Source organism: Cervus canadensis, chromosome 29 (genome assembly GCF_019320065.1).
Source record: "Cervus canadensis isolate Bull #8, Minnesota chromosome 29, ASM1932006v1, whole genome shotgun sequence".
NCBI lineage: Eukaryota > Metazoa > Chordata > Mammalia > Artiodactyla > Cervidae > Cervus > Cervus canadensis.
Window position 1 is genome coordinate 17553125 of NC_057414.1, and position 24951 is coordinate 17578075.

Sequence of the window (24951 nt, forward strand, 5' to 3'; positions counted from 1 at the left end):
ATGGATGTGAGAATTGGACTGTAAAGAAAGCTGAATTCCGAAGAATTGATGTTTTTGAACTGTGGTGTTGGAGAAGACTCTTGAGAGTCCCTTGGACTGCAAGGAGATCAAACCTGTCAATTGTAAAGGAAATCAACCCTGAATATTCATTGGAAGGACTGATGCTGAAGCTGAAGCTCCAATACTTTGGCCACCTGATCTGAAGAACCGATTCACTGGAAAAGACCCTGATGCTGGGAAAGACTGAAGGCGGGAGGAGAAGGGGACAACAGAGGATGAGATGGTTGGATGGCATCACCGACTCAATGGACATGAGTTGGAGCAGGTTCCGGGAGTTGGTGATGGACGGGGAAGCCTGGTGTGTTGCAGTCCATGGGGTCAGAAAGAGTTAGACACAACTGAGCAACTGAACTGAACTATTGACTTCTGTGGTTCTCTGGGAAACCTGGGTTTATAATCGCTAATGGATATGACTTTCCAATTGTTGTCAGATGGGTATTGTGATTTTGCTTGGGAAATGTGTATCCAGGGATCAATTCTTTCTGCTTTATTGGCTCTATTGAGTTAAAAGAGTATTCGATGTATTCGATATGGTCCTTTCTTTTTCTTTTTTTTTTTGTCCATTTATTTTTACTAGTTGAAGGCTAATTACTTTACAATATTGTAGTGGTTTTTGCCATACATTGACATGAATCAGCCATGGATTTACATGTGTTCCCCATCCCGATCCCCCCTCCCACCTCCCTCTGTTACCCAATCCCTCTGGGTCTTCCCAGTGCACCAGCCCTGAGCACTTGTCTCATGCATCCAACCTGGGCCGGTGATCTGTTTCACCCTAGATAACATACATGTTTGATGCTGTTCTCTCGAAACATCCCACCCTCGCCTTCTCCCACAGTCCAAAAGTCTGTTCTGTACATCTGTGTCTCTTTTTCTGTTTTGCATATAGGGTTATCATTACCATCTTTTTAAATTCCATATATATGCATTAGTATACTGTATTGGTGTTTATCTTTCTGGCTTACTTCACTCTGTATAATGGGCTCCAGTTTCATCCATCTCATTAGAACTGATTCAAATGAATGGCTTTTTAATGGCTGAGTAATATTCCATGGTGTATATGTACCACAGCTTCCTTATCCATTCGTCTGCTGATGGGCATCTAGGTTGCTTCCATGTCCTGGCTATTATAAACAGTGCTGCGATGTACATTGGGATACATGTGTCTCTTTCAGATCTGGTTTCCTAGGTGTGTATGCCCAGGAGTGGGATTGCTGGGTCATATGGCAGTTCTATTTCCAGTTTTTTAAGGAATCTCCACACTGTTCTCCATAGTGGCTGTATTAGTTTGCAATCCCACCAACAGTGTAAGAGGGTTCCCTTTTCTCCACACCCTCTCCAGCATTTATTGCTTGTAGACTTTTGGATAGCAGCCATTCTGACTGGCATGTAATGGTACCACACTGAGGTTTTGATTTGCATTTCTCTGATAATGAGTGATGTTGAGCATCTTTTCATGTGTTTGTTAGCCATCTGTATGTCTTCTTTGGAGAAATGTCTTATGGTCCTTTCCAGTGATATTCCAATGGCAGTCCTTCTATGAGTTGTTTTCTATACACTGGATTTCACTGATGAGGTGGTTGGCAAGGAAAAGAGCCATTCTGTTAATTATAGGAGTGAGCTATATTGCCTAATCCCTCATAATGTTTGCCTGAAAGAGCCTTGGTAAGTTATAGCTAGAAAGTTTTAAAGCTAGTGTAGAGATATTTCTGAAATGTAGGCCTGCAAGTGATTAGCTGACAGAAGATAATCTAGGATTCTTGGATAGTGAAGGACAGGGGAACCTTGTGTGCTGCAGTCCATGGGGTCGCAAAGAGTCAACACAACTTAGAGACTGGATAACAATAACAGCAAATCTAGGATTACCTGATGGGAAAGAACACAAAGTCGAAGAGAGAATGAGTGGTCCTTGACGGTATGGAATGTCAAGAGCATCTGACAGTTTGGCTGATTGCAGTTGTTTACATGTCATGCATTTTCCCCACTTTTCAAGAGTATTGTGTGTTTAAGGACAGGAGATTATTTTAGTAGGGAGCAAATCTTTACATAATTTAAAGTAAAACTCCCAATAAAATGTTTTCACCTCTCACTAAATAGCTAGGTTGGAATGGCTTAGGTAAAGAACACAAATATATAATAACCCAAATAAGCACATAATTACTGGCAGAAATTCATAACCCACAGAGGGAAGAAATTGAATAAAATTTACTTGGAGATCCTCAAAGGATCCTTTGGCGCAAGTTTCCAATTCATGTCTGACCTTTATAGTTTTTCTAGGATTATGCTGGTTATAGATTAGGGAAGAACTGCTCATATCTTTTGATGTCTTAGAAAGCTACCCCATCGGTTTTTATTTCATACTATAGTGACTTTCGGAGAAGGCACTGGTGACCCACTCCAGTACTCTTGCCTGGAAAATCCCATGGATGGAGGAGCCTGGTAGGCTGCAGTCCATGGGGTCTCGAAGAGTCGGACACGACTGAGTGACTTCACTTTCACTTTTCATTTTCATGCATTGGAGAAGGAAATGGCAACCCACTCCAGTGTTCTTGCCTGGAGAATCCCAGGGACGGCGGAGCCTGGTGGGCTGCCGTCTATGGGGTCACACAGAGTTGGACACGACTGACGCGATTTAGCAGCAGCAGCAGCATAGTGACTTTGGACTTAGCCAGTGGCCCAGTGGTTAAGAATCCGCCAGCCAATTCAGGGTACATGGGTTTAATCTCTTGTCTGGGAAGAGTTTACATGCTGCATGGCAAATAAGCCCATGTACCAGAACTGGAAGCCTGCATGCCCTAGATCCCGTACTCCACAGCGATGGAAGCCACTGCAAGAGAAGCCTGTGCTGTGCTGCTAGAGAGTAGCCCCAACTCGCCCCAACTAGACCAAGCCCACACACAGCAACAAAGACCCTGCACAGTCAAAAAAAAAAAATACTGTAGTCAATTTCTCCCTACTGTGGTGAGTTGTATCATGGAAGATTTGAAGAAATACCCATTTGAGCTTAATGGGTACTACCAGTTTGCCATCATGAAGCTCAAAACCTAAGTTGATGTAGTGTTTCTTTTCAGAATTGGGGGTCAGATGCTACACATCAATGATGGAATATGTGAATTCCATAGACTGGTCTGTCTTCTGTGAAAGAGGCCCTTGTCTAAGGACTTTAGTCAGAGCATTCTGTATAGTATGATGATCTGCTAAAACCTTTCCTCTAAAGTCTCATTGTACAGGCTATGAGTAGATGACTAATGTGGCCAAGACTGAATTTTTTTTCCCTGAGGCAAAAATAGAAAGTGTTACTCTTAGATCAAGGAATAGGCCTTAAACAATGAGTCTTTGATGTGTGTTAACTTGTTGATAGATTTAGACCTTGGCCTCCTGCTTTGAGTACTTTTAAAGAGAAAAGATTTATGGTTATCTGGAAGATCATGAAGGTGTGCAAGTTCAGCAAAGATGACTGTTGAATAGATATTTTGAGATCACTGAAGGTCTTTTTGGTTTCTGTTTTTTATGAATAGGAATGGGAACAAATACAAACAGTGGAATAAGTGTGAAGAAAAAAATTGCGTGGAGACAAAGAGAGCATACTTTAGTCTTGAGAAAATGTGAGGTAGCTACTCTTTCATTCCTCCGAGAGATAGCCTTCTCTCACCAGTGTTACCAACAAGTGATCTAAAATTGGTTAAGATGGTAAAAGTAGCCATCTACTAAATTTAATACAGGCAACATATATATGGACTGAGATGTAAGATGAAATGCTGTATAATATACAAAAAAGTGACAGTTCCTGCTGTGAGAAAGTTGCCGTCAGTAGAAACAGTAGAGTGAGGGAACTATTGTGAATTGCACAATATTCTGTGTACAAGACATTCTCCTAGGCCTAGAAAATATTTTATCATATTCAATAAACAAAATAACCCTGAGAAATACGTAGATTATTCCTCCCTTTCCCCATCTTATAATTTGGATAATAGAGACTTTGAGAATATAAGTGATTTTATCAAGGTTACAAAGCAAGAGTATATGAAGCCAGAAATTGAATTTGGTGTAAGACGTATACAAACAAGGATAGAGAACAGTATTAAAGAGGCTTAAAAATGAACCATTGGAGTTGAATGCCACCAAGCTGTCTTTAGTTCAGAAATATTTGAGGACGTCTTCATGAAGGAGGTATCATTTGAGCTAAACTTTGCAAATAGAGAAAAGGATTTTAACAGTTGAATATGGCAAGGAATATCCCTTAGAGAAGGAAATGGCAACCCACTCCAGTATTTTTTCCAAGAAAATCCCATCAACAGAGGAGCCAGGCAGATTGGGCTACACTCCATGGGGTTGCAAAGAGTTGAACATGACAGAGGGTGCATTTTGCGTGCGCGTGCGCGCGTGCGCACGCATGCATGCACACACACACACACACACACACACACACAGACACACAGCAAGGAAGGCAAAGAAGTGATAGAGTGGGGATTGAGTCCAATTCAGTCTGAAGCTGAAGTCTTTTTTTTTTTTTTTTTTCACTACAAATAACTAAAACAGTAAGAGAAAATGTGGGTAACCAATGAAAGAAAATATGAATTTTATCACCTTAAGTTTTAAAGAAGGGTTGAAAAGGGAGATCTAGAGAAGATTAAGGATATCCTTCAATGCAAATACAGCAGGTTCTATGTTATAGAATTGTTGTTGCTCAGTTGTTCATTCATGTCTAAAATCTTTGTGACCCCATGCACTGTAGCACACCAAGCTTCCCTGTCCTTCACTGTCTCCCGGAGTTGTTTCAATCTCATGTCCATTGACCTATGATGCCATCGAACCATCTCATCCTCTGTCATTCCCTTCTCCTCCTGTTCTTAATTTTTCCCAGCATTTGGGTCTATTCCAATGAGTCAGCTCTTTGCATCCAGTGGCCAAAGTACTGTATCTTCAATTGAAGCATCAGTTCTTCTAGTGAGTATTCAGGGTTGATTTCTTTTAAGATTGACTGGTTTGATCTCCTTGCAGTCCAAGGGACTCTCAAGGGTCTTTTCCAGCTCCACAGTTTGAAAGCATCAATTCTTTGGCACTCAGCCTTCTTTATGATCCAACTATGGCATCCATGACTACTGGAAAAACCATAGCTTTGACTAGATGGACCTTTGTTGCCAAAGTGATGTCTCTGTTTTTGAATACTCCTTGTAAGTTTGTCATGACTTTTCTTCCAAAGAGCAAACATCTTTTAATTTCATGGTTGCAGTCACCATCCACAGTGGTTTTGGAGCCCAAGAAAATAGTCTTTCACTGTTTCCATTGTTTCCCCATCTATTTGTCATGAAGTGACAGAACCAGATGCCATGATCCTAGTTTTTTTGAATGTTGAGTTTTAAGCCAGCCTTTTCATTCTCCTCTTTCACCTTCATCAGGAGGTCTTTAATTCCTCTTTGCTTTCTGCCATTGGGTGGTATCATGTGCATATCTGAGGCTGTTGATATTTCTCCTGGCAATCTTGATTCCAGCTTGTGATTCATCCAGCCTGGCATTTCTCATGATATACTCTATATATCAATTAAATAAGCAGGGTGACAATATACAACCTTGATGTACTCCTTTCCCAATTTGGAACCAGTCTGTTGTTCCATGTCCAGTTCTAAATGTTGCTCCTTGACCTGCATACAGGTTTCTCAGGAGGTAGGTATGATGGTTTTGTATTCCCATCTCTTTCAGAATTTTCCACAGTTTGTTGTGACCCACACAGTCAAAGGCTTTAGCATAGTCAATGAACCAGAAGTAGATGGTTTTCTGGAATTCTGTTGCTTTTCTATGATCCAGTGGATGTTGGCAATTTGATCCATAGTTCCTCTGCATTTTCTTTTTTTAAAAGTTAATTTATTTATTTTAATTGAAGGATAATTGCTTTACAGAATTTTGTTGTTTTCTACCAAATATCAATATGAATCTGCCTCTGCCTTTTCTAAACCCAGCCTGTAATTCGCGAAGTTGGTTCACGTACTGTTGAAGCCTTGCTTGGAGAATTTTGAACTTTACCTTGCTAGCATGTGAAATGAGTGCAATTGTGCAGTAGTTTGAACATTCTTTGGCTTTGTCCTTTTTGGGATTAGAATAAAAACTGACCTTTTCTAGTCTTGTGGCCACTCTGAATTTTCCAAATTTGCTGGCAGATTGAGTGCAGCACTTTAACATCATCTTTTAGAATTTGAAGTAGCTCAGCTGGAATTCCATCACCTCCATTAGCTTGGTTCACAGTAATGCTTCCTAAGGCCTACTTGACTTCACACTCCAGAATATCTGGCCCAGGTGAGTGACCACACCATTGTGGTTATCTGGGTCATGAAGACCTTTTTTGTACAGTTCTTTTGAGTATTCTTGCCACCTCTTCTTAGTATCTTCTGCTTCTGTTAGGTCCACTTCATTTCTGTCCTTTATTGTGCCCAATCTTAGCATGAAATGTTTACTCAGTATTTCCACTTTTTTTTGAAGAGATCATTAGTCTTTCCCATTCTATTGTTTTCCTTTATTTCTTTGCGTTGTTCACATAAGACTTTCTTATCTATCCTTGCTATTTTTTGGAATGCTGAATTCAGATGGGTATATCTTTCATTTTCTCCTTTGCCTTTCACTTCTCTTCTTTTCTCAGCTATTTATAAGGCCTCCTCAGATGACCATTTTGACTTGTTGCATTTCTTTTTTTAAAAAACATATTGTGATGGGCTTGTTGTTGATTGCTGCATTCATTTGGTCTAATTGGGAGCAGTACTTGCAGAATTATTCATTTGGTTTTCTGGAAGGACCTCATAATAAAGAACTCCCTTAGAATCCCACCATACACACCATCACTTTTTCTGAATGCAGACCAGCCTTTGATGTGCTTAATGGAGATTCATTTTGCTGGCCACATGGTCTCTTTAATTCCACATTATTGTATTTCCTTTATCATTGCAAATACCATCACTAGCCATGGAAATTATATTTTATTTCTCTTCTTGGCAACTGTTGTCTAAGGACCAGTACTTCAGAAAACCTGATGGATTGAATGGTAATGGATTAGTACAGAGATAGGGCTGCTGTGGGGCTAAAAGCATGAGAATTGGAAAATACTTTTGATAGAAACCAATGATTTCTCTGATGTACTTATTTTTAGATCAAACCATTTTTTCGTATGAAACCCTTATCAGAGGCTGATAAGGAAAGAGCAAGAAATCAGAAGATTCCAAAACTATCTGAGTTATTGGAACTTGCACGGAGGGAAAAAAAGTTGGTTATATTTGATCTTAATTCTCCTCCACGATCACATCCTGCCAGATCATCGTATATCCGCCTTGTAGTAAGCGTGATACTTGACTCTAACATTGAGCAACATCAGGTATGTCTATCTCAGTATTTATGCTAAAGGTTGGGAAGTGGGTTACTTGTTTCAGGAGCATAGCATTTGAACCTGATGAACCTTGTAGATCTTCCCTGGAATGCTTAAACAATTCTACTCCTAGAGAAATGGAATTGGCTGCTTATATAGCTAGCTACAGGGTTGACCAAAAATTCCTTTAGTTTTTAAGTAAAAATAAGACACATTTTTCATTTTCACCAAGAAGTTTATTGAACGATGTATTCACTGTTTTGTTTCACTTAAAATAAGGTAAAGGTGTGTGCTCAATTGTGTCCAGTTATCTGCAACCCTGTGGAGTATAAGCTGCCTGGTTCCTCTGTCCATGTACTAGAGTGGGTTGCCATTTACTATACAAGGATTCTTTCCAACCCAGAGACTAAACCCGTGTCTCCTGCAATTCCTGCACTGGCAGGTGGATTCTTTACCATTGTGCCGCCTGGGAAGCCTTATCTTCTGCTATTTTTCAGGCAACTTCATAATTTCATCTCCCCAAAACTTATTTTTTTGGGCAAAGAACTGTTCTAGGTGCCATTTACAGTTTTTTGGGGAATTGAAATTTTTTTCCATTAAGAGAATTTTATAAAGACCAAAAGAAATGGAAATCCGAAGATGCAGAGTCTGCTGAATACGACAGATGAATCCGAACTTCCCGCCTAAGCTGTAGCAGTTTTTACCTGGTCATCAAGAAAACAGGTGGTTTTGCATTATCCTGCTGAGAGATTTTTCGTTTTCTGTTGACTAATTCTGGTTGCTTGTCGTTGAGTGCTGCTTTCAGTTGGTCTAATCGGGAACAGTACTTGAATAATTAATCATTTGCTGTTCTGGACAGAGCTCATGATAGAGAACTCCCTTCCAGTCCCACCCGATACGTCATCACCTTCTTTGGATGAACACAGCCTTTGGTGTGTTTAGTGGTGATTCGTTTTGCTGGCCCCATGGGCTCTTCAATCCCACATTATTGTACAGAATCTGCTTTTCATCACCCATCACAATATGTTTTAATACATAACATTTTCAATATGTTTAAGTAAAGAATCTCATGCAAAAATACCTTCAGGAAGTTTTTTTTTTCTTAATTTATGTGGAATGCAAACATCAAAGCAATGAACATAACCAAGGTGGTAAAAATTATTTTCTACACTTGATTTGGACGCTCTCAACTTCAACTGGTCTTTATGATCATGGAGGATCATCTAGCGAGAAATCTCCAGCATGAAACTTCCACAAATCACTTTTAACATGTTCCGTCAGTCACAGCACCTTCTCCATACATGGCACAAATCTTTTTTTTTTTTTGCATTTCAGTTGTGTTTTTACCTTTCTTGAAATGCTAAAGCATAATATGTGAAAAATGTGACTTTTTCTTCAATCTTCAATATTAATATGGCTATACAAAAATTCTCCAAATTTATGTTTTTTTAAATGCTCACTAATGAGTGCCAGCTATTACAATGCAATATAAGAACATTGTTTAAAATGAAGTTAAAACAGCTAAGTGCTGCTACAGCCATCCTACAGGGAAAAAAAGAAAACAAAATTTTTGATCAACCCAATACATGTGCCAGTCTAAGAATGAGCCAGTTAAATTTATATCAGTGGGGAAAACATTGAGGCTGTTTGCTGTTCCAAACCAAATGAAGTAAAAGGGAATTTATGTAATGGCTATATGAGGTGAGCTGCATCATCACCAATGTACATCTATTAGAGAAGGGCCCCAGTATGGAACACTATGGCTTTGAATACCAGCTTTCATTTATGATATAGAAAGTTCTTACTTGAACAGAGATTCATTCATCCTGTTTTCCAGAATGCTCTGCATTTTGTCAGTCAGTCATTCCAAATATCTTTAATTTTCAGAATGTGGAAGAATGCTATGAGAGAAACAAATATATGTCTTTTTGCAAATAGAACTCTTTGCACAGATGAGTCATAATAGCATCTCCTGTTGGCAGAAAATGACTCTCCTCAAAAATGATTTATAGCATCATCAGCCAGAGGAGATGTTTATGATCCTGACCTTTTATCCACACCTACAAACTCCTCATCCACTTTAGCTAGTGTGGTGACACAATTCACCTTTGGTCCCGTTATGTTAACTGGGAAAACTCAGCTCCAGAACAAAACTGGTGACAGCCCCATTTTAAGAGTTCACTGGACAACGTTAGGGCAGGTTGACTCATTCATCGAAGGCTAGAATCTCTGCTCCCTATAGACTGTTACCCATGCTGGAATGAGACTCCTCCCATTCTACATGGGGCTGTTTGTACCAACATAGCTGATTTTCCACTGAAAGACTTCCTATTTCTCCTTGCAGATTTTTTGGTTACCAGGTTCTGATAGGAGGTATGTCAGGAGCAAAGCTCCTGGTTTTCAGCACATTGGCCGGTTATTCACCATTGAAGAACTTAGAAAAGAAAATATCACTAGAATAAATGTTGACTATAAGAGGTTGTTCCACAATGGCTTGAAGTAAGTGTTTAACCCCTTTTGGCATGTGTTGCCTTTCTTGCACAAAATCTGCATCCTAGCCAAGTTATTTAGGTTCCCCCTCCCATCTCAGGATTTCTGGGTTTGGCCATCTTTGTAGAATTCCCAAATTTCCTTTTGTTATCCTTTCCTCCCTATCTGCCCTAAAACATTTATCAAAGGGTAGACTCTGTTATTGGGACATAGTCCATGGCCCCTTCTCCTGTCCTCCAGTCAACCCACTTTTGTGTATTCTTGGTGTTTTTCTTTTTGCACAATATAAGTATTGAAAAGTCAGAACTCAAAAAGTTATTGATTTCCTCTTCCAGAATCTAGTACCTTATAAATGGCTTTGTGACCCCAATATCCAGATCTCTTATAGTAATAATTGATAACATAGCTAAATCATTGTTTTAAAATATTTGAGACAGCCAAGTATGAGAAGAAGGAAAAATTATTAATCATCATATTTATTATTATTAGAGGTACATTTTCAGAATTAAAAGTACCTGGGAGTAAAATAACATTTTAAAATTTATTATTCACTGTTTACATTAATCCATATGCCCTTTCTGTTAGATTTTAAGGTATTTTTTTCAGATAATTCTAAATTCATCAGAGACCAAGTTTCCTTTGAGAGATAAATGTAGCTAAATTTATAGATATAGATATTGTTGGTGTTGTTCAGTTGCTCAGTCATGTCTGACTTTTTGCAACCCTGTGGACTGCAGCACACCAGGCTTCCTTGTCCTTCAGCATCTCCTGAAGCTTGTTCAGACTCATGTCCATTGAGTCAGTGATGCCATCCAACCATCTCATCCTCTGTCGTCCCCTTCTCCTCCTGCCTTCAATCTTTCCCAGCATCAGGGTCTTTTCCAGTGATTTGGCTCTTCAGATCAGGTGGCCAAAGTACTGGAACTTCAGCTTCAGCATCAGTCTTTCCAATGAATATTCAGGACTGATTTCCTTTAGGATTGACAGGTTTGATCTCCTTGCAGTCCAAGGGACTCTCAAGAGTCTTTTCCAGCACCACAGTTTCAAAACATCAGTTCTTCAGCACTCAGCCTTCTTTGTGGTCTGACTCTTGCATCCATGCCTGACTACGGGAAAACCAGAGCTTCGACCAGACGGACCTTTGTCAGCAAAGTGCTGTCTCTGCTTTTTAGTACGCTGTCTAGGTTGGTCATGGCTTTTCTTCCAAGGAGCAAGCGTCTTTAATTTCATGGCTTCAATCACCATCCTCAGTGATTTTAGAACCCAAGAAAATAGTCTGTCACTGTTTCCATTGTTTCCCCATCTATTTGCCATGAAGTGATGGGACCAGATGCCATGATCTTCATTTTTTGAATGTTGAGTTTTAAGCCAACATTTTCACTCCTCTCTTTCACTTTCATCAAGAGGCTCTTTAGTACCTCTTCACTCTCTGCCATAACGGTGGTGTCATCTGCATAGCTGAGGTTATGGATGTTTCTCCAGGCTATCTTGATTCCAGATACAGATATAGATGTGTATATAGTTATAGATGTACATCCAAAATCTCCTTGGGATAGTGAAATTCCCCTTAATACCTTTCTGTATTTCATGGCTTAAACTAGGCTATTTGATCCATCTTTTCCCCTTTTCATGTTTTTCCTGCCTTTCTAGCCACAGTGGAATTGATCATAAAAAATTGTCTTTTTTATTTTAGCATTAGAAAATTGTATATGTTTTCTCTTTTATTTCTTACCAGAAGATTTTTCTTTGCCCAACTTATTCTCTATTTTGCCTGTATTTGTATTTCCCTTATTTTCAAATTGGAAATGGCTCTAAGATGATTTCCTTCTTTCATAATCATGATTGAGATTACTGTAGTAGTTGAAATTAATTATAATATCTCCATTTATTGAGGGTTTGTGTGTGTGTGTGTGTGTGTGTGTGTGTGTGTGTGTGTGAAGTGGTTGGTAGACCACAGGCTCATTTTCTATTTCTGGCCTACCCATCAGCCAGGTGATGATTACACTTATGACTTGGACAAGTTTCTAACCACCAGTTTGCATTTATAAATTAAGGATCACAGATACTTGATGGAATGGTTAAAATATTAAGTGAGACAATTCATATATGTACAGAGCAAAATGCTGAGCAAATATGCAAACAGCAGAGATGTTACTTGGTGTTTTATCATTGCAGTTCTTACATACCGTGCCCTAAAAATTACCATCATCCCTATTTTGCAGATGAGAAAACTTGTCTCTAAAGAGTAAAAGTTCAGAGATGTTAGTCAACTCACCAAAGTTAGTATAGTTGTTTACTAAGGCACTACACTGAGATTTAAATGTAGGCTCATAGACTCCAGAGTCCAAATTCTTTCACTGGTAAGTCTTCAGTTATTCTTTGGCATTATTATATGGGCATAGTTTCAACTAGCATCAGAATTAAGAAGGATCATATACAGAGTTCTATTGGAAAATCAAGCAGTTTGGTTTAACACAGCATATATATACTGAGTAGCAATATGTACAGTGTACCACGCTAGTTTTATGTGAAAATTCAACGTAAACAAGGGACCGTCCTTTTTTTAAAGGAAACCGTATATTCTAGTAAGAACAAGGATTTTTTCCCATATACCTGTACTACAAGGTTGATCTTGATAATTTGTGAGCCAAACTTTATTCCAGGTTATTCCCCTCAAGAACAACTAAATTTTAAGAAATTAAGGAGTTGTACCTTAAGTCATCTTTATACTGTTTATGACCAGAATACTTGTTATTATGGTCACATTTCCAATACATTCTCTATGGTCAGTGCTCATTTTATCAGACCACTGATAAATATCACAAGATATTATGACACTGACATTTTGCTGAGAATGCTTTGAATACATTACTTTCACCAAAATTATATGGATACAAAGATGTGCTATGATTTATGATGTCAAAATTTTGAAGTGCTTTAAATTTTGTTTATTTTTAAAAACTAATTTGGTGAGGTGAAATTCATACAAAGTTAAGCATTCTAAAGTAAACAGTTCAGTGACATTTAGTACACTCAGAATGTTGTCCAACTAACACCTCTAGTTCCAGTATATTTTGGACTGGAAATTTTTATTTTCTCGGTCAATCTTGCTAAGGTGTTATAAATTTTACTAACCATTTCGAAACACCAAATGTTGGCTTTGTTAGCTTTATTCTGTTGCACATCTGCTTTCCTTTTTCATTGACTGTCGTTATCTTAATTTTTTCTTCTATTTCCTTTAGGTTTACTTTCACCCTTCTTTTGTTAGGTTCTTTAGGTAGAAAATTAGATGAGTGGTTCTGAATCTTCTTTTCTAACATAAACATTTAGTGCTTTAAATTTCTCATTGCTTTAAACCTTGGTTTAGTTGCATTCCACAAATAATTTTGACATATTGTCTAATAATCTAATTTAAATTATTTAAAAATTTTCTTGTTTCCCACTTGATTCATGTATTGTTTAGAAGTGTGTTGCTAACTTTTTAAAACTTTGAGGATTTTGTATCTACCCTTAGTGTTGACTTCTGATTTAAATTCATTGTGACCTGAGAACACTCTGTATGATTTTGGTATATTAAATGTATGTAAACTTATAGCTCACTATATTCTTCATCTTGGCAAACCTCTCATGTCCATCTAAAAATGATGTGCTTGCACTGTTGGGTGTGGTATTCTATAAATAGCAATTAGTTAAAATTGGCTGACAGTCTTTTGAAACATTTTATACTGAATTCCCCCCCCACCCCCCGCTTTTACTATTGAGTTAACCCAAAGCATTAGGGTGCCTGTTAAACTCACATATATCAGAGAACTTACTATGAAACTTTATTATCAATTTTAGACATAAAGGAGGCAATCAATAGGCTTAGACAAATCAAGAAGAGATCAGAGACATTGATTTCAGCTTTGCATGTGTATTCCTTTATTAGACACTCTATGGCCCACAATAATATATAAGGCCTCCAAGTTAGTTTTTGTAGAGTTGTTTCACTTAGAAGGGAAGCATTTGATTTATCAAACATCTCCATTAAGTACTCCCAGAGGGTTGTGTAAACTTATATGACCTTATCCAGGGACCCATGCCTCATAAATTCACATTCAATATTTATTTACAAAATATGTAATAAAGAAATATTCAACCAGGATTATTCATCCTTCCTAAAGGATTATTCACCCTTCTTTGGCACATGTTCTATACATAAAGTTCTCTATACCTAGCAAATATTATTATTCTATTCAGAAAAGACGTAGCTATCCTGTTGACAAGAAGGTTAGACCATTCTTCTGCCTTCTTTCTTCTGGGTGCAGCCTCTTCAGTCAGAGAGAAATTGAGGGCTCTATATGCCTCATCTATCAATTATAGAGAAGGGAGTGTTAATATCTCCAACTATAATTGTGTATTTCTCCCTTTAGTTCTGTTTATTGTTGTTTTCTTGTTATTGGCGGGGTTGTTTGGCTTCTTATATTATAAACACTTTTATTAGGTTCATTTACATTTCAAATTGTTAGGTCTTCTAGCTGAATTCATCCTTTCTTTATGAAATACTCATTGTCGGTGGTTATAATTGTCTAATGGTTACTTCTATTAATATTGCCATGCTGGCTTATCATTAGTGTTAGTTTTTGTCCTTCTTTCAGCTCCTTTGCATATTTTAATTTATTTGTTTGTTTTGTTCTTTTATCACGCAGCTTGTGGGACTTTATTTCCTGAACCAAGGACAGAACCTAGTCCCTCAGCTTGAGTGCCCAGAGTCCTCTAAGTCCTGGATCACCAGGGAATTCCCAGTATTTAAATTACATCTCTCATAAGCATAATATTACTGGTTATTGTTTTTATATTTCTGAGGATAATCTTTTAATGGGAATCATTAGTCAGTTAATATTTAGTTTACTAATGTAATTGTATTTACATTACCATCATGACATTTTTTCTATGTATGCTCTCTATTCTTGGTGGATTATTTCAGCCTTTCCTTCCTATCTTTAAATTTCTTACTTAAATTAATATTGTTTAGGATTCTGTCTCTTCTATGGGCTTTTTACATTTTTGAATTATTTCTTAGTGGCTGCTTAGGGATTATAAAAAGTATTGCTAATTTATTATAATCCACCTTGAATTAATATTATTCTATCTTTGATTGTTTGGATGACAACAAACTGTGGAAAATTCTGAAAGAGATGGGAATACCAGACCACCTTACTTGCATCCTGAGAAACCTGCATGAAAGTCGAGAAGCAATATTTAAACTGGACATGGAACAACGGACTGGTTCCAAATTGGGAAAGGAGTACATCAAGGCTGTGTATTGTCACCCTGCTTATTTAACTGGATGAAGAGTACATCATGTGAAATGCCAGGCTGGATGAAGCACAAGTTTGAATCAAGATTGCTAAGAGAAATATCTATAATCTCAGATATGCAGATGATAACACTCTAATGGCAGAAAGCAAAGAGGAAGAGCCTCTTGAAAGTGAAAGAGGGGAGTGAAAAGCTGGCTTAAAACTCAACATTCAAAAACAAAGATCATGGCATCCAGTCCCATCACTTCATGGCAAAGAAATGGGGAAACAATTGAAACAGTGATAGACTTTATTTTCTTGGACTCCAAGATCACCGCAGATGGTGACTGGAGCCATGAAATTAAAAGACGCTTGCTCCTCAGAAGAAAAGCTATGACCAACCCAGACAGCATATTAAAAAGCAGAGACATTGCCAACAAAGGTCCATCTAGTCAAAACTACAGTTTTTCCAGTAGTCACGTATGGATGCAAGAGTTGGGCCACAAAGAAGGCTGAGTGCTGAAGAATTGATGCTTTGGAACTGTGGTGTTGGAGAACACTCTTGGGAGTCCCTTGGACTACAAGGAGATCCAACCAGTCAATTGTAAAGGATATCAACCCTGAATATTCTTTGGAAGGACTTGATGCTAAAGCTGAAACTCCAAACCTTCAGTCACCTAATACGAAGAGGTGACTCATTTGGAAAGACCCTGATGCTGGGAAAGATTGAAGACAGGAGGAGAAGGGGACGACAGAGGATGAGATGGTTGTATGACAACACTGACTCAGTGGACATGAGTTTGAGCAAGCTCCAGGATTTGGTGATGACAGGGGAGCCTGTGCAGTCCATGGAGTTGCAAAGTCAGACACAACTGAGCGACTGAACTGAACTGAGCAATATAGAAAATGTAGATTATTAAGTCCTTAGAAGTAGGGTAGTCCATTTACTACCCTCTCCCATTTGTGCTGTTGTTCTTATAAATAATACTTTTAATAATGCTTTATTTTATAACCCCCAAAGTATATTTTATTGCATTAAAAATAATCTAGAATATTTTTTTATTAATCTTTTTATTTTGAGATGGTTGCAGGTTAGCATTAAGAAGCAATACAAAGTAATCCTGTGTACCTTTTACCCAGTTTACTCCAATGATAAAACTTGCAGAATTTTAATATGATGTCAAAACCAAGAATTTGAGATTGATGCAATCTATCAGTCTTATTCAAATTTCCCCAACATTACTTATATTCATTTTTATGCATTTTTTGGGTATGAATATATTTAGTTCTCTATATTGAGACACCCCCAGAATGCTGCAGTCCATGGGGTCATGAAGAGTCAGACACAACTTGGCAACTGTACAACATTTAGTTTTCTGCCATTTTATCATATGTGTGTTTGTGGATCCAATAACACAACCAATATATAAACCTATTTAATCACCAGAAGTATTCCTTTTGTTGCCTTTTGATAACCACATTCCCCTTCCTTCCACATCCAACTCAGCTCAAACCCTAACCTCCTCAGTGAATAATTACACCTGTAATTTTATATTCTTAAGAAAGATATAGAGAAGAATCATAGTGTGCAACTTGTTATGATTGACTTTTTTCCACTCAGTATAATTCCCTTTGAGATTCATAAAGATTGTTGCTTGTATCAATAACTGGTTCTTTTTCATTGCTGAATAATATTCCATTATATGCATGTACTAGTTTGTTTAATTATTCATCACCTGAAACATATCTGGTTGTTTCAGTTTATGAACTATTATAAATAAAACTTATGAATATTTGTGTGTAGCTTTTCATTGTTCAGCATAGGTTTTCATGTGAACATAATTTTTAGCTAAGATTTTATAACTTATTGAGACTTTCTTCTCTTTATTTTTTATTTTTGGCTGTGCTGGTTCTTTGTTGCTACATGGGCTTTTCTGTAGTTGCAGTGAGCAGGGGCTACTCTCTAATTGCGATGTGCAAGCTTCTCATTGTGGTGGCTTTTCTTGTTGCAAAGCATAGGCTCTAGGTCGCGTGGGCTTCAGTAGTTATAGCACATGCTCTCAGTAGTTGCAGCTCTCGGGCTGTATATCACAAGCTCAATAGTTGTGGCACAAGGGCCTAGTTGCTCCATGGCATGTGGGATCTTCCTGGACCAGAGATTGAACCCATGTTTCCTGCATTGGCAGTTGGATTCTTTATCTCTGAGCCACCAGGGAAGCCCTTGCCTCTCTTTAAAAATCTGTTTTATACATCTGTGGGAGAGGGTGCGGGTGGGATGATATGGGAGAATGGCTTTGAAACATGTAAATTATCATATCTGAAACAAATCGCCAGTCCAGGTTCGATGCATGAGACAGGGTGCTCAGGGCTGGTACACTGGGATGACCCAGAGGGATGGGATGGGGAGGGAGGTGGGAGGGGGGTTCAGGATGGGGAACACATGTACATCCATGGCGGATTCAAGTCAATGTATGGCAAAACAATACAATGTTGTAAAGTAAAATAAATAAATAAATAAATAAAATAAAAATTGTTTTAATTATGTTACAATGCACTTAAAATTTACTTTTGCAGTAATTTTTAAATATACAACTAACTCTGTGGTTTTAATGTGCATTCATTACATTGTGCAGCAGTCACCACCATCCACCTACTTGACACTTTTCATCTTATAAATTCAAATTCTGTTCTCATTACTCAATGAACTCCCATCATTCCCCACCCCCATACTTTGGAAACTGCCATTCTACTTTCTGTCTGTGATTTTGATTCATATGAGTGGAATCATATAGTATTTGTCTTTCTGTGACTGATTTATATCTCTTAAGATGAAGGCTTCAAGATTCATCCATGTTGAATTCATCCATTGAAGAATGTATTCCTTTGTAACTGAATAATAATTCACTGATGTGTATACCATTATTTGCTTATCAACTCATCAATAGATGGACTTCCCTGATAGCTCAGTTGGTAAAGAATCCACCTGCAGTGTGGGAGACCTGGGTTTGATCCCTGGGTTGGGAAGATCCCCTGGAGAATGGAAAGGCGACCCACTCCAGTATTCTGGCCTGGAGAATTCCATGGACTGCATAGTCCCAGGATTGCAAAGAATTGGACACAACTGAGTGACTTTCACTTTCACTTCACTTTGGGTTGCTTTCATGTTTTAATTATTATGAATAAAGCTGCTATGAAAATGAAGGTACAAATATCTCTTCAAGGCCCTGTTTTCAGTTCTTCTGGACATATACCAGGAAGTGGAATTGCTGAATCATACAGTAATGCTATTTTTAATTTTTTGAGACACCACCATACTATTTTCCACAGCATCTCTAAAAACAGGAGGACACGAATGTTTCAGTTTCTCCAAACTGGCACATCCTTGTTGGATTCTGGTTTTCTGATGCAGCTGTAATGGGTTGGTTTTATTTCTTGAAATGTATGATGAAATTCACCAGCAAAGTCGTTGGATCCAGGGCTTTTCTTTGTTGGAAGAATTTTGGTTAATAGTTCAATCTCCTTACTGATTACATAGCTATTCATATTTCCTAATTCTTCATGATACAGTCTTGGTAGGTTTCTTGATTTTAAGAATTTGTCTTTTTCACCTTGGCCATCCAATTTGTTGAGATACAATTGGTCATACTGCTATATCCTTGTAGTCCTTTTATTTCTGTAAAACTTCTGTGTAATAATTTCTGTAAAATTTCTGTGTAATAATGTGCCCACTTTCATTTCTGATTTCAGTAATTTGAGTCTCTTCTCTTTATCGTAGTACCTCTAGCTAAAGGCTTATTCATTTTGTTGATGTTTTCAGAGAACTAACTTTTGGTTTCTTTGATTTTCTTTATTGGTTTTCTGTTCTTTATTTTGTTTGTGTCTTCCCTAGTCTTCATTATTTTCTTCCTTTTGCTATGGGCTCAATTTGTTCTTCTTTTTTTAGTTTCTTAAGTTGTAAATTTATATTGTTGATATGAAATCTTTCCTATTTTAAGAAAATTATTCTTTCCTTCCACTTTTATTAAAATATGCATATAACTCTGTAAGTTTAAGTTATACAGCATACATAATGAATTTGCTTACATTCATCATTAAATGATTATCACAAGAAGTTGAATGAATATCCATCATCTCATACAGATGCATAATTGGAGAAATAGAAGGTTTTTCCTTGTGATGAGAACTCTTAGGATTTCCTCACTTAACAGCTTTCACATATAACATACAGCAGTGTTAATTATATTTTTCATATTGTACATTATATCCATAGTATTTCTTTTTAAAAAGTTTTAATTGAAATATGGTTGATTTACAATGTAGTGCTAGTTTCAGGGGTACAGCAAATTGTTTCACATATATATATATACATATATATATACACATACTTATGTATATATATTTAATTTTTCATAGTATTTTCCATTAAAGGTCGTTACAAGTTTTGAATGTAATTTCATGTGTGATACAAAGTTCCCTTCTTGTTTTATACTTGATAATGTTTATATCTTAATCCCAAACTCTTAATTTATCCCGCCCACCATTTCCCCTTAGGCAACCATAAATTTTTTTTTTATGTCTGTGAGTCTGTTTCTGTTTTGTAAACAGATTTATTTATATCATTTTTTCAGATTCCATAAAAGTGATATCATATGATATTTGTCTTTTGCTGTCTGACTTTACTTAATGTGACCATTGCTAGGTTCATCCACATTGCTGCAAATGGCATTATGTCATTCTTTTTATGACTGAGTAATATTCCATTGTGACACACACACCCCATAGAATCTTTATACACGTATCTGTCAGTGGACATTTGCTTCCATGTCTTGGCTATTGTAAAGATTGCTACTGTGAACTCTGGGTACACATATCTTTTGAATTAGATTTTTTCTCTGAGTGTATGCCCAAATGGGATTGCTGGATCACATGGTAAGTATATTTTTAGCTTTCTAAGGAAACTCCGTACTGTTCTCCTCAGTGGCTGTACCAATTTACATTCCCACCAGGAGTGTGGGAGGATTCCCTTTTCTCCACACCTTCTTCAGCATTTATTGTTTGTAGATTTTTTGATAATGGCCATTCTGACTAGTGTGCAGTGATGCCTCGTAGTTTTTATTTGCGTTAAGACACTGATGCTGGGAAAGATTGAAGGCAGGAGGAGAGGGGGACAACAGCAGATGAGATGGTTGGATGGCATCACCAACTTGATGGACTTGAGTTTGAGCAAGCTCCAGGAGTTGGTGATGGCCTGGGAAGCTTGGCATGCTGCATTCCATGGGTCACAAAGAGTTGGACGTGACTGAGTGACTGAACTGAATTGAATAATTAGTGATGTTGAGCATCTTTTCATGTACATTTTGGCCATCTGCCTGTCTTCTTTGGAAAAATGTCTATTTAGATTTGCTGCCCAATTTTTGATTGGATTGTCTGCTTTTTTGCTATTGAGCTGCATGAGCTGTTTGTGTATTTTGGAGCTTAATCCCTGTCAGTCACTTAATTTGCGAATATTTTCTCCTATTCTGTGTGTTGTCCTTTCATTCGTTTATGGTTCCCTTTGCTGTGCAAAAGCTTTTAAGTTTAATTGGGTTCCATTTGTTTATTTTTGTTTTTACTTTCATTACTCCTGGAGAGGGATTGAAAAAGATGTGATTTATGTCAGAGAGTATCCTACCTATGTATTCTTCTAACACTTTTATAGTAGCTTATCTTATGTTTAGGTCTTTATTTTATTTTTGTGTATGGTGTTAGAGAGTGTTCTAGTTTCATTATTTTGCTTCTAGTTGTCTAGTTTTCCAGCACCACTTATTGAAGAGACTGCCTTTTCTCCATTATGTAGTCTTGCCTCCTTTGTTGTAAATTAATTGACCATACATGTGTGGGTTTATTTCTGTTCTTTATATCCTGTTCCATTTATTTATACTTCTGTTTTTGTGCCGATACTATACTGTTTTGATTACAGAGCTTTGTAGTATAGTTTGAAGTGAGAGACTGTGACCTCCAGCCCCTTTGTTCCTAAGATTGTTTTAGCTCTTTGGGGTCTTTTGTGCTTGTGTACAAATTTTTAAATTTTTTGTTCTAGTTCTGTGGAAAGTGCCATTGGTAATTTGATAGGCATTTCCCTGAATCTGTGTATTGCCTTGGGTAGTATGGCCATTTTAACAAATTATTGACAACGGGAATTTTGCAGAAGCTAACACCTGTGGCCAGCAATTTGTTATGTAAGTGAATATTAATACATCTCCAGTCAGTAATATTTGGGTAACAAAAAACTTATTGATAGGTCTGTGGTCAGTAAGTTGTTAACAGTATTGATTTTTCTATTCGAGCGCAGTATATCTTTCCATCCTTTTTGTACCATCTTTAGTTTCTTTCACTAGCATTTTAACAGTTTTTGAAGTACAGGCCTTTTGCCTCCTTAGGTAGGTTAATTCTAGGTATGTTATTGTTTTTGATACAGTGGTAAATGGGATTGGTTCTTTAGTTTCTCTTTCGGATATTTTGTTGTTACCGTATAGAAGTCCAATGGATTTATATACATTAATTTTGCATTTTGCAGCTTTCCTGAATTTATTGATGAGTTATGGTAGTTTTCTGGTAGTGTCTTTAGGATTTCTGTGGATAATATGTCATCTACAAACATTGACAGTTTTACTTATTCTTTTCCAGTTTGGATTCATTTTATTTCTTTTTTCTCTAATTGCTGTGGCTAGGACTTCCAAACCTATGTTGAATGAAAGTGATGGGAGTGGGTCTTCTTGTCTTATTCCTGATCTGATCTTAGAGGAAGTGCTTTCAGCTTTTTAACTTTGAGTATGATGTTAGTCATGGATTTGTCATACATGTGGCCTTTATTATGTTGAAGTATGTTCTCTGTTTTCCTACTTTCTTAGTTTTTATCAATGGATGTTGAAATTTATCAAAAGCTTTTTCTGCATCTATTGAGATGATCATATGGGTTTTATTCTTCAGTTTCTTAATGTGGTATATCACAATATTTGATACCATTGAAAAATTCTTGCAACTCTGGGATATATCCCCCTTGATCATGGTATATGAGCCTTTTAATGTATTGTTGGATTTGGCTTGTTCATATTTTGTTGAGGAATTTTGCACCTGCCTTCTTCTGTGACATTGATGATATTGTTTGAAAGTAACACTTCTAAACTCATTGTGTCAGGCTGCCATCACTCTGATATCAAAAGCAGAGATATCTTTTTTTTTTTTTTTAATTTTTTTTATTAGTTGGAGGCTAATTACTTCACAACATTTCAGTGGGTTTTGTCATACATTGATATGAATCAGCCATAGATTTACACTTATTCCCCATCCCGATCCCCCTCCCACCTCCCTCTCCACCCGATTCCTCTGGGTCTTCCCAGTGCACCAGGCCCGAGCACTTGTCTCATGCATCCCACCTGGGCTGGTGATCTGTTTCACCATAGATAGTATACATGCTGTTCTTTTGAAACATCCCACCCTCACCTTCTCCCACAGAGTTCAAAAGTCTGTTCTGTATTTCTGTGTCTCTTTTTCTGTTTTGCATATAGGGTTATCGTTACCATCTTTCTAAATTCCATATATATGTGTTAGTATGCTGTAATGTTCTTTATCTTTCTGGCTTACTTCACTCTGTATAAGGGGCTCCAGTTTCATCCATCTCATTAGGACTGGTTCAAATGAATTCTTTTTGACGGCTGAGTAATATTCCATGGTGTATATGTACCACAGCTTCCTTATCCATTCATCTGCTGATGGGCATCTAGGTTGCTTCCATGTCCTGGCTACTATAAACAGTGCTGCGATGAACACTGGGGTGCACGTGTCTCTTTCAGATCTGGTTTCCTAGGTGTGTATTCATTTGAATCAGTTCTAATGAGATGGATGAAACTGGAGCCCATTATGCAGAGTGAAGTAAGCCAGAACGATAAACACCAATACAGTATACTAATACATATATATGGAATTTAGAAAGATGGTAATGAAAACCCTATATGCAAAACAGAAAAAGAGACACAGATGTACAGAACAGACTTTTGGACTCTGTGGGAGAAGGTGAGGGTGGCATGTTTCGAGAGAACAGCATCGAAACATGTATATTATCTAGGGTGAAACAGATCACCAGCCCAGGTTGGATGCATGAGACAAGTGCTTGGGCTGGTGCACTGGGAAGACCCAGAGGGATTGGGTGGAGAGGGAGGTGGGAGGGGGGATCGGGATGGAGAATACATGTAAATCCATGGCTGATTCATGTCAATGTATGACAAGAACCACTACAATATTGTAAAGCAATTAGCCTCCAACTAATAAAAATAAATGGGGGAAAATGAAGCAGAGATATCACAGAAAAGAAAATTACAGGCCAATATTACTGATGAACATAGATGCAAGAATCCTCTGATTTTTTTAATGTAAGCATTGATAGCTATGAATTCCCCCTCCCCCAGCACTGTCTATGAATTTTGGTGCATCCCATGAATTTTGGTGTTTTCATTTTCATTCGGCTCCATGTATTTTCTTATTTCCCTTGTGATTTCTTTCTTTATCCATTAGTTTCTTGAAAGTGTATTGTGTGCTTAGTCACTCAGTCATGTCCAGCTCTTTGCAACTCCATGGACGATAGCCCGCCAGACCCTGTCTATGGGATCCTCCAGGCAAGATTACTGGAGCTGGTTGCCATGCGCTCCTCCTGGGGATGTTCCCAGCCCAGGGATCGAACCCAGGTCTCCTGCATTGCAGGCAGGTTCTTTACCATCTGAGCCACTAGGGAAGCTCAGGAAGTGTGTTAAGTCCCACAAATATGTGAATTTTCCGATTTTCCTTTTGTTAGACTTCTAACTTTATTGTGTTGTAGTTGGATAGGTTACTTTGATATTTATATTTTTATATCTGTTGAGACTTAATTTGTGGTCTACCATATCTGAATTGGGAATTGTCACATACGCACTTGAGAAGAATGTGTATGCTGTTATTGGGTTGAGCATTCTGTGTCTTAGATATAGTTAGTTTCTTGTGTTGATTAAGCCCTCTGTTTCCCCTACTTATCTTCTGTGTGATTGTTCTATTCATACTGAGAGTAGGATATTAAAATTTCCAATTATTATACAGCTTCAGTTCTGTGAGTGTTTACTTTGTAAATTTCACTGTCCTGTAATTAGGCAGATAAATGTTTATAATTAATATATCTTCTTGTTATATTGACCCTTTTATTAATAGACAATGTCTTTCTTTTCCACATAAAAACTTTTTTGACATAGTGCCTGTTTTGTCTGTTGTTAGTATAGCCACCCGTGATCTTTTTAGTTACTGTTTGCATGGAATATCTTTTCTGTCCTTTCACTTGCAATCTATTTGTGCCTTTGGATCTAAAATGAGCCTCTTGTAAACAGCATAAAGACGGGTCATAAGTTTTTATGCACTCTGCCAATCTTTTGTTTGATTGGAGAGTTTAATTTATTTACATTTACAATAATTACTGAAAAGAGGGAATACTATTGTCATGTTTTTACTGCTGTCTTTTTTGTAAATATTGTTTCTGTTATCAGTTGTTTTAATTTGTTATTTTTATATACCTTATAATTTTCCCCTTATTTTCTACTTTACTGTTTTCCTTTATGTTTAGTTGGGGGTTTTTTTGTCATAAAATACTTAAATCCTTTTCTTGTTTCCCTTTTTATGTATTCTATACCTAATTTTTTGTGGTTACCATGGCAATTACTGTTACCATCCTAAAGTTATGACTCTGTGATTGAATTTTTACCAGCTTAAATTCAGTAA

The 24951-nt window shown here is 37.3% G+C and overlaps 1 protein-coding gene across 1 annotated transcript in view; it reads left to right on the forward strand.

Annotated features, from left to right (window-relative positions):
- Window positions 1-24951, forward strand: part of LOC122431460 (glycerophosphodiester phosphodiesterase domain-containing protein 4-like) — a 108250-nt gene that overhangs the window by 58707 nt on the left and 24592 nt on the right. Inside the window, exons 12-13 of the mRNA XM_043452790.1 lie at window positions 7196-7417; window positions 9753-9907. Coding sequence (XP_043308725.1) covers window positions 7196-7417; window positions 9753-9907 — 377 coding nt within the window. The remainder of the gene's footprint in view (window positions 1-7195; window positions 7418-9752; window positions 9908-24951) is intronic.